Source organism: Micromys minutus (assembly GCF_963924665.1).
Source record: "Micromys minutus genome assembly, chromosome: 14".
NCBI classification, from domain to species: Eukaryota; Metazoa; Chordata; class Mammalia; order Rodentia; family Muridae; genus Micromys; species Micromys minutus.
Genome location: NC_137983.1, coordinates 14,048,132 through 14,059,240, shown reverse-complemented (window position 1 = coordinate 14,059,240; position 11,109 = coordinate 14,048,132). Strand labels below are relative to the sequence as shown.

The window sequence follows — 11,109 nt, the reverse complement described above, 5'->3', positions numbered from 1 at the left end:
AAAGTAGGGCTTCTCCAATCAGAGTGCAGATACATAATCTGTAACAACAAATCTGCCTCCTGGTGCTGCGCATTTCCAGCAAGCATCCTGCCTTCTCTGTTTATATTATAACTTTGCTGCCTGCAATTATTTTTATTTTAATTTTCTGTCACTTTAACAGAAACCAGATTCTTTTCTTTTAATGTTTTGTACACAGCATGTTCAATTTGATAAGATGTTCTTTCCTATCCTCCTTTAGCTTGCCTTTCCTTGTTTAGAGTTCTGTATCAGAAGTTTCTAATATTTCTCCCTCTTTTTTTTAAGAATTTGTCCCTGTCTTGCTTTATTTGTTTGTGTGAAATTTAGTTTGAAAGGAGATCAGAGAGAGCAGGAGGGGTTTGTAATAAGAGAATGACCGAATGACCCAAGGGCTGATTATCTATCATTAACTGGAGACTTGGTGTACCCAAATTACCAGGAAGACCTCAGTCTGACGGATCCTTACCCAGCCAGAAAGGCAACCATGGAATGCACACGCTGGAAAAGACTCATGACATTGCAAGTGAGGACAGTGCTTGAACATATTTTCTTAAAGGAACTCTCCTTCAAAACTCAGCTCCAGTTAAGGGAATAAGTTTCTAGATTATAATACGATGTGTACAGGTAAAAATCTGTACCCCAATGCTAACTCTATCAATGCTGTTTTGCAACTAGTTTTCTCATATTGTTTCATTAGAACCAAAATTGCAGTTAATTGTCCAAACTCCAGAGAATATTGAGAAATCAAGACAAGCTGCTTTTGATCTGCTAAACCCAGGGCTTGTAAAAATCGAAGTTTGCCATTAATATTGACAATAAAAGTGTTTCTTTTTGTTAACCTGAAACCTAACCTATCCTGGCTCAAGTCCCTTGTCTCTAAGCAGACTGTAGAAGAATGTAGGAAAGGCTTGGAGAGAACTGTCAGAGGGAAAGAAATCAACCTATGTGGTGCAGCAAATAAAGTCACATTGGGGAGTCTTCCCAGGGGTGCCCCCAACAAGACACTTAGACCTGGGAAGGCAAGGGACTCAAGTCACAAGTAAATCCTTCAGTCCCACAAAAGATGCTTCAGAAGCTCTTCAGAAGCTCAACAGGTCAGACAGCCATTTCACTCCTATTGATCCTGAATCCCAGACTGCACTGCATGCTAGCTTAAAGCCCACTGCTGGCTAGTTCCAAAGAGCACAAACACAAACTCACAGTCATGTTCTCCTCTCAATTCTGAATGATTTCTTTGAAGCTTGGAAGAATTAATTCTCTGTCTTTAACTTTTTATTATTGTGGTTTTTTTAATTGTTTCTTTTTTTTTTTTTTTAAGTTCTGTGAGTGAAAGCCAGGGCCTACCTCTCAAATGCACATCCAGCCCTGAAATATTTCTGTGTGTGCAATTCTTTGTATACGTTTTATAAATCCTGTGGGATGCATTGTTCTATAGCATTTTATTCTAAACTCGGTATTTTACTACAAAGTGGCAAAGATCAAGATGTCATCGTACTTCTTGAGGTGGCTATAATAACATATATAATGTTTAATGTTATTGTATATAGTATTATCCTTTGCAACGTCAGTTCATAGGACACTTTATGCTGCCTTTAGTCTGAATGAGTATTTTTAATTTACGGTTTACGGATACCTGTCAAAGTACCAAACCCTCCTTCATCAATGAGAGCTCTCCAAGGCAGAAACATATTTCCCAGTTAATGAAGGGATGTAGTCATGGGTTGCTGAGGAAAATAGGAGAGCTGATCCTGGTCATGATGAGTAGTAGGATTTTCCATAAAGAATTTAAGGACAAACTAATGCTTCACTTTTCCACAAGTCTCAGGTTCAGGGACACGGTTAAATAAAATATAAAGCCCAACACTTCTGCAGATTAAGTTTGGGAGAAAGCAAAAGGGAGGCAGAAAATAAAAGGGAAATGGACAGGAACATAGAAAGTCTTGACTTTGCTTTTTTTTTTTTTTTTTTTTTTTTTTTTTTTTTTTTTTTTTTTTTCTCAGTGGACTGAAGAGCTCTTTTTTTTTTTTTTTTAATCATCCTCTCCAGAGCCATCCCTGCCTTTGAACAGCCCCACCCTCCTCCATCTGCAAAGATCTGCTTTGAATGAAGAACCGGGCAGCAGGGGGTTTACTCCCCAAATGCCCCACCCTTTCAAAAAATCCAAAAAAAAAAAAAAAAAAAATTACTCAAACGTAAAGAAAGCCACATGAGAGTCTAGGGCACCTTATCCTGCTCTTTGGGTTGTTTTTTGTTTGTTTGTTTTGTGGGGTTTTTTTTTAACTGGACATTAAAGTTCAGTCGACCAGATTCCCTACTCTACAGCTGTCTGCTTTGAGACAGTTTTGTCATATCTTTATACAAATACCCAAAAAGGAAAGAAAAAAAAAGACTCTCTCAGAGGGTAGCTTTTGCTGCCACTCAGCCCCTAGGCCTTGTTCTGGATGTCCTAAAACATGGTGAGACTAAGTGGCTAACACAACATGTGACACCGTGTCTCCCCAGTAGAGAAAAGACCTGCAGGGCAACTAGACTGTGGCAGAAACTGTCTTTTGAGCAGGTGAGACTGAGGTTATATCTTCAGTAACAGATTTATTCCCCTGTCACTGTCTGGATTTGGTATTCCTTTGGGGTTCTTAGCATATCTGGAGTTCACTTTGGTACAGATATTTCGAGGAATATTTCAGATGAATTCTCAGTTAAGAAAGGAAGGTTTTAAAAAAGGGTTTGAAAGACGCTGAAGGGAATTGAGCCATAATTCCTGTAAATATCAAATGTGTGTTTATGGCCTTCTGGCCTGGTTCTCTTCAGATCCGGTTTATTTTGAGTACTCATGAGCAAAACACAAGATACAAAATTGCCCTTGCCTTTGAAATAATAAATACTTGGAAAAGATCTGTATTTCCCCTTAAAAAGAGACTGAAGTTTAAAAAAATATTTGGTTTAAAACAGAGCTTAAAAGTAATATCTCACATGGGGCAGAAAATGTTTGCAATGGGGTCCCCAGCCTTTTTCTTGCCCTTTGAATCTTTTCCAGAGAAAGTGGTAGTGAAAGGAAAGAGAGAAGTAACACAGACACAAAGTAAATGTTTGAAACCAGCCTTATCCGGCTGAGCCTGTGATGTACGGAGCTGTGGATACACCACCATCCTCAGAGAAGATTATGGACACAGAATCTCCAGCTCTTACCCTAAACCTGAGCTGCCTTCCTGTGATGATCTGCAGACCCAGGACCACTCAGCCCTTAGCTTCCGAGGGAAGAGATAATCCTCTATGGGATTCCTCCCTAGGCACCCAGAATGGCCCGCAGCTAGCATCATCACAGATCTCTGGTGTTTGAGAATTCTAAATGTGTATCTTAGGGAGCAGTTCATCAAAGGCCCCCCACCAGAGCCCCGGCTTTTACAACCCAAGAGTGAGGGAGCAGGCTGCTATCTAAGCTAGAAGCCATACACCTGCATTCTTCTTCCTGGTCACTGAGTGCCAACCTCCCTGCCACACCACTCTGATAGGTTTCTTATAACCACCCCCTAGAGTGGGACAGGCACCCAAAACTAGGGACAAATTTAAAATAGCATCTTAGCTTCAGAGTTTGCCAAAGCAACAAGCTTGCCCTGCAGTCCAAAATTCCTAGAATAAAATGTGTCAAAAGATACTAAAAGGAAAAAAGAAGAACAAATGCAGTAAGGATGTAGCTCAGAGTCAGCCAACTACTACATGATACATACTATCATGTCTTACCTACTGGTCCCTCAATCCAGTCACCTACAGACTGCTATTCTGCCATTCTAGTCTCTGGCTTTGGTTTTCTGGGATACATAAAGCTTTAGACCCCTGGATTGTAGTAATTAACAGATAATGGTGTTGTCAGTGAGGAGTGATGGTCAGATTAGCATCTTTTACTGCCCCTTTTCTGTCCCATGTTGTCCATTTTCTTTTATCACTTGTGAGGATGCTATCTGGAGCTATGAATCCATACCCCTTCTATTTGTTGGTGGTGGTGGTAGTGGTGGTAGTTCCAATTTTAAAAGCAGGAAGGGGAAAGGCGCTAAAAGTAAGACGTTCTGATCCCTAAATCCTGAGGCTACAAATGAACAGAGAGCTTTTCTATCCCCAGTACTATCTTTCTCTGGATTCTTCTTCTATCTCCTAGTACCCTAAAAGTCTATTTTCTGAAGCAGCCAAGAAACACCCTTTCTAATTTTTTTTTAATCTGTTGTTGGCCACAACACAATCATCTTACCTAGTCTACGCGTTTGTTCCCAAGGCCTAAATGTTTTTATAAACAGATTTTCTTTAATGTATCAAATGTCAGAGGCTTGAACTACCAGTACTTACTGATTCAGGCACCCCTCCTGATGAAAACACAAACAGAATCCTCCACCACATTACCTCTACTCTTTCCTCGAAGAAGTGGTTCTTTAAAAGACTCTCCTTGTACCCTGAACTGCAGACCCACCGAAGCTAGAAAGCAGGGCTGTATGTAGGTCATTTTGTTCTGCTACCCAACAGGAACCTCTGGACTAGCCAGCAAGACTAGTTAGCAATCTCCCATCCTGAATTTGTTCTGTCTTAAGACCCTCTGCTGGGGGTTGGCCTGACCCCTTGCAACCAGAAGAAAGGCTACAACCTTTGAGTTTCCCCCCTCTCCCACCACCCAGCTCTAAAGTCTTTTTTTTTTTTTTTTTAAACTCTCGGAGACTATCACAGGGCGGTTAGGTCTCACCCTGGAGACCTTGGGAGCAAGAAGGTGGGCACTCCGATTCCTTCTGATGTGTCCTTACAGACAGAATCCCAGTCAGCCGGACGACAGGAGCACAGAAAGAACTGTCCATGCAGGATCCTTAGCCTGGGGTTCTCTTTGATGTCTGGGACCAGAATGCTCCTGCCTCCAAAGAGCGATGCCCCACGGTAGAGTCGCCTGTGTCCCCATCAGCTTGCCTCCTCAGGTCCAAGGCCAGCCCTTGATTTGATCAAATTTACAGCCTAAGGGTTTCTGTTGACACCCTGTTACACACCGACCTCCTTCATGTGTATGAGTAGAAGAAATCCTCATACCGGCCAGAGGGTGCTTTCACCCCCTTCCACTAACCTCCCCTACCCGCGCTGCCTGGGAATCTGCCTAGGTGCCCCGCGGCCGGCTAACTTACAAGTAGAGATCCATTTTCCGTTCTAATGCGTTCAAGATCGCCAAGGCAAGCAGTCTAAACATCCACGAGCCTTCCTCCCTGCCTGCCTCTTAAACGTCTTTTAATGGCTCCCCTCCGATAACTAAACCCGCTTTCCACAGATGCCCGCTTTTATGAGGGAGGCAGGAATGCAGGGATATATTTATATGTTTGTTCATAAAAACTAGAAAATAAGCTCCGAACACGCTGTAAAAACTATTCAGTTACTTACCAAACAGGCTAGTTAAGCCAGAGGAACACGGATATTCGCCACACCACAGATTCGAGAAATCGAGGTGCCCCACTTTGAAACCCTTCATAATCTCTGGTCCGGCTGCTGCAGGAGGAAAATTATGCAAATGAGTGCATGCACAAACTGAAGGTCCCATGCACGTTCCCTGCAAGTTGTCATCAGAACCCGAATCATCCAATTCAGTGCCTAAGCAAACAGGCCACTGAAAGTTTTCCAAAGTGTGCTGGGTCAAAGGAGCGCTGGCGTTCCAGCCTGGTCAAAGAGACTCGGCTCACTCCCCACCGCATCTTAATGGGATTCCATACCGCCACCTCCAGACTCTTGTCGCCACCACCTCCACCAAATACCCTCCCCAAATACCCTCCCCAGCCCAGCACCAAACTACAGGAGGATGCGGGCTCAGTTTTCTACCCCGGTTACCTACAAAACTGTTGAAAGGGCATAATCTGCGTCCCTTCCCCTCTTCACCCGACCCCTGTAACCAGAAAAGAAAGTGAAATAATACTTTACCTGGCTTGAGATTCTTCATTATTGGGGGTAAATATTTTAATAGCGAAGCATCTGTTAAACACTTACATTAACCTATGGCTGATAAAAGTTTTTTTTAACCCTGCCCCCCCCCCTGTTTTAATTATCTTATGGTTATGAGTGGACAACCAATCCTAGAAGAGGACCTCGGCAATTAGCAACGTGAACATCAAAAAGTTTTATTGCGGAGAGCGCGAGGCGCCGCCCCCGCCGCCCCGGGATTGGCGTGAGGAGCCTCTGACGACATATATTAACCCGAGCGGCCCTAAAGATGTAGCTGTACATGGAGATCTTGCAGGGAAAATCAGCTAGCTCCCCTCACCGCGTCCAGCCCAGGAGTACCGCCGCCGCCACCCGGGAGCTCGCACGGCCACAGTGCACACCCCTCCGAGAGTCCATTCGCCGCTTCCCAGCTCCGAGGCGCCTTCAGGGGCCCAAGATTCTTGTCGCGAGAGGAGAGGATCTTAGAAAATGGATGCGCTGAGACCTCTCTGCAAAGCCTCCGAGAGAGCCTGAGAGGAGCGAGGACGGACACGTTACTCGCAACTTTAAAAACAAATCACACCCAAGGACCAAAACAACAACCAAATCATTTTTATTAAAACAATAAGCGCCCAAGAACCCAGATCGAGCTGGTGGGGGAGGGGAAGGGGCGGGAAGGGGAGGGTCGCACCGAGGTAGCTCCACGCTGAGCAGCGACCCCGCAGCCTCCCGGCACGGCCGGGCCGGCTCTTCCTGCCGCGGCTCGGACTCGTCCGGAATTCCAGGTCAGCTTCGGAGTCAGGAGTCCAGTGCCCGGCATCTGCCGGACAGCCTCGCCGGAGCCGGCCGGCACTTTTGCATGAGCACCGGAGCGCTCTGCCTGATCGCTGCCGCGGAGAAAGCGGGAGCCGGCGAGCGGGCTGTAGAGCCGGGCGGGCGGAGGCGGCGAGCTAGGGCGCACGGTGCCGGGACCAGCTCGCCGCGCCCCATGGGGAGCCGGCGGCCGCGGCACAGCTGAGGCGGGCCCGGCGGGCCAGGCGCGGGCCCCGGGCTGCAGCGGCCCCCTCTGCGGCTGCAGGGCCGGCCCGGGAGCCCGGGGGTTGGGGGGTGGGGGGTGGGGGAGGCCTCCGATCGCCGAGGCCGGAGCCCGATCGGAGGGCGCGGCGGGGCTGCGCGCACGCTGGGGCGCGTGGAGGGCCACGGAAGGCGAGATGAGTCTGGTGGGGGGTTTTCCCCACCACCCCGTGGTGCATCATGAAGGCTACCCGTTCGCTGCAGCCGCAGCCGCCGCTGCCGCTGCTGCCGCCAGCCGCTGCAGCCACGAGGAGAACCCCTACTTTCACGGTTGGCTTATTGGCCACCCGGAGATGTCGCCCCCCGACTACAGCATGGCCCTGTCCTACAGCCCCGAGTACGCCAGCGGTGCCGCGGGCCTGGACCACTCCCATTATGGGGGAGTGCCGCCCGGTGCGGGGCCTCCCGGCCTGGGGGGGCCGCGCCCGGTGAAGCGCCGGGGCACCGCCAACCGCAAGGAGCGGCGCAGGACTCAGAGCATCAACAGCGCCTTCGCCGAACTGCGCGAGTGCATCCCCAACGTGCCGGCCGACACCAAACTCTCCAAAATCAAGACACTGCGCCTGGCCACCAGCTACATCGCCTACCTCATGGATCTGCTGGCCAAGGACGACCAGAACGGAGAGGCGGAGGCCTTCAAGGCGGAGATCAAGAAGACCGACGTGAAAGAGGAGAAGAGGAAGAAAGAGCTGGTCAGTACTAGGGGACAGAGGGCGGTGAGGGGCTCGGTTCTTAGAACCGCTGTTCTGGTCTTTCCAATCCTGATTTCTTTCCACGAAATCGTACGCGCATGCTTTGGCTGCGTAGTGAGCTGAAGCTCCTTTCACCGGGTTGTGAAGTAGGGATGGTTTTCTCAAAAGCACGGAGGAGGGGGGATGTCAGCAAAGGAATGTCCACAAGTCTGGTCTTCCTTCGAGGTTCCAAGCTCCTCTAGCCATTTAGGACCGACCTCCCAAAATGTAGGGGGGAACTCACCAATCTCCCAGTCACACTGGCCGGGTCCCCCCATTTTGTGTTCATTTGGCTTCCAACCCAGCCTTTCTTTTAAGTATTTCTAAAGTAAGTTCCCTATGACCTCTCAGTTCCAGTTACTCCACTACCGATCGCAAGGCCACTCCAAAACAGGCTGCCCCTGACTCTGAACAGTGGGGGAAATGTTGTACTTGTTCCCATTTCTAAGGCGCGCGGGAGTTAACGATAAACGTTAAGTATCCTTAATGTAAAAGTACAGCTTTGGTTTCTCTTTGGCAGTAATGTTAGAAGGTAAATTCCCCCCAAGCAATTGACGAGTATTTCTAAGTTTATCTGAGTGAGCTTGTGCACTTTAAGAGTAAAAGAAATGCACAGTATGGCCATTCTTAGCAATGCTAACGGGAAACTGTGCCGAGACACTGAAAGAGTTCTCGGGTTCCTACCAGCTGCCGGTAAAGCAGTGGTGTTCTGGGTAGAGCCATGACCAGGAAGAACCCGGGAAACAATTCCATTTGTGGAGATTTTCTCCTTTGTAGCTTGCAGCCCTTTGATTCATGCACAATGGAATGACCTTTCGAATAACCAGAGATTTCGCCGTCCTTGGAAGAGACAAACTACTGAACTCCCGCGTACAGAGCTGCTGCTGGCTGGCGGGAGAGGCCCAGGCCCAGAGTAGAGGGGCCTTTGGATGTGGGATCGATCGCTATTGAAAACAACAGTGGCCTCTGCTCGCTCTCCCGCAATGGCAGTGAGGGGATATGAGAGGCTAGGCTTCTCTGTAAACCACTAGAAATCGGCCGGTTGTTTATAAATTTGCTGACTAGGTCTTTGGAGAGGAGGCCTCAGGCCGTAGCTAAAGCAGTGGAAACCTGCATAGCTTTTCTGCAGGGGCTGGTACCCTCCGCTCATTAGGTGTTCCCTCCTACCCTCGGATTCTGTGTTCTCTAGCCCGAGGTGGCTGGGACCAGGCATTTTCTCTGAACGTCTCTTTCCATTTCTCTCCCTCTCGCCCCCTTTCTGTTTTAGAATGAAATCTTGAAAAGTACAGTGAGCAGCAACGACAAGAAAACCAAAGGCCGGACGGGCTGGCCGCAGCACGTCTGGGCCCTGGAGCTCAAGCAATGAAGAAGAGCCAGTGCGCCGGGGGCCAAGGCGCCATATGCAGACCCAGGACTCCCCGAAAGCCCTTGGGCTCCGTTCTGAGGACTTCTTGCAGTTGGATCATCCGGTTTATTTATGTGCAATTTCCTTCCCCTCTTTCTGCCCGCCCCCCTTTGAGGCATCCGCTACCCATCTCCCTCTCCAAAAAAAAAAGTGGATATTTGAAGAAAAGCATTCCATATTTTAATATGAAGAGGACACTCCCGTGTGGTAAGGGACCCCGTCATTCTCTGTGTGTGAATGTTCCCCCTTGGCTGTGTAGACACCAGCGTTGTCCCCCGCCTCCTTACCCAACTCTTTCCAGATAAAAAAAAATGTGGACACTAGTGCATATGTGAAGTGTATCTTTTTAATACTCGGCCTTTGGATATAAATATTCCTGGGGGTTATAAAGTTTTATTTCAAAGCAGAAAACAGGGCCGCTAACATTGCTGTCGGGGTCCGTTATCTAGTGCTGTCACGTTTCAAATGTCATTGTTCCTTAGCCGAAGATGTTCCTACCAGCTTCTTGTTTTTGTGCGTTTCCATCCTCTAAAACTAAGTGGGTTTTAATTAATATTGAAGGTGTAAACGTTGTAAGTATTCAATAAACCACTGCGTGTTTTTTTTACAAAAAAAAAAAAAAAAACCTAATCTTTACACGGGTGATACCTCAAAAGAATTTTGAAAACAAAGCTGTTATACTTGTTTTCATAGTATTTAAAATATTCGAAAGTAAACTAAATTATCACAGTTGCCTCCAACTTTATTTAAAAGAGTCAGTGGTGCTAATCAATCAATATGATTTGAGGCTCCCACGATGAAGGAGCTGTTATTAAAGCAAACTGTCCTGGTGAAAATTCTGACCAAAGGCCTGGGCTTCTTCTTGCTCGCAGGAGAGCTTTGAGTGTTCTTTAGGAGTATCTGGTTCAGAAGAAGGGCCTAGGCTTTGTACAGAGGGTTTAGACCTTGTTTTATAGGTATATATCAGAAGCCCTGGGCCCGATGCTTCATTTTGTTTTGGGAGAGCACTTCTTTTTCTTTCCTGTGGAGAGGTGTGAAGAGGATCCTAGGCCTTATTACAGGCATAGTCTGGGCGTTTAGTTCAAAGTATAGGGCTTTTATCCAAGTCTTTTTTTTTTTTTTTTTTTTTAAGAGAGAGAAAAAAGAGAGAAGTGGGTTTTGCTAGCTGTCCAGATCGGCAGATTCTCCTATGAGCAGCGGCGGCTGAGGAGGGAAGTCTTTTGAAAGAGTCTATGATTAGGTAACAAGGAATTTTACGTCAAGTAAGAAATCGCGAACAAGACCACAGATTTAAAGGGGGGCGAGGGGTTGGGTTAGATTTACAAGGAGCTACAGGGAACTCAATATTAACTGCTCAGTGTCTGAAGTCTTCGAAGCCGCAGCAAGCTCGAGCAAGTGGCAACCTAGCCCTGAATAGCAAGCAGCTGCCCAGAACTTCCCTGCCCCAGGCTTTGCTGTTCTGGGGTCCTGTACTACCCCAGAAGAAAGTCCCTGCGGCCCGCTACCCCTCCCCCCAGGCCTCAGGTTAAAAAGAGCTTCACCGCTGGCTTTGGAAATTGAAGAAGCTGAAGGGCTTGCTATTAGGAACACGTAGAAAACTGGGGGAGATTAACATTATTTAAACGTGGTCTGTTTCATGAAGCTCCATGTATATAAATCTGGTGTTGTAGAGCCTTGCCGAAGGGTTTCCAGCTTTAGCCATCCTTGGGGTGAGAATCACACCTTGCCTCCAAGAACAAACCCTCGAGCCTTCGCACGGCTCACTCATAGCTTCTCTGTCTGCCCAGGGTGGTCTGCAGTTAGCCAGCCCAGCCCTCGTGGGTGAGGGTAGGGGGCGGGTGTGAGTGGTGTTTCAGACTCCTGCGGATGGCTGACAACAGGAGGGCGAGGGGTTAGAACAACTAGGCCAAAGCGATCTGAACTTTCTCCCCCTTAGGTCAGCGGACGCTGGGC

At 47.7% G+C, this 11,109-nt stretch overlaps 1 protein-coding gene across 1 annotated transcript; it reads left to right on the top strand.

Annotated features, from left to right (window-relative positions):
* Positions 1-7,157: 7,157 nt before the first annotated feature.
* On the top strand, positions 7,158-9,117 carry HAND2 (heart and neural crest derivatives expressed 2; the record flags this gene model as incomplete). Its single annotated transcript, XM_080928514.1, has 2 exons — positions 7,158-7,712; positions 9,019-9,117. 2 exons carry the CDS (start codon positions 7,158-7,160, stop codon positions 9,115-9,117), a joined length of 654 nt encoding a protein of 217 aa, XP_080784640.1.
* Positions 9,118-11,109: the final 1,992 nt, after the last annotated feature.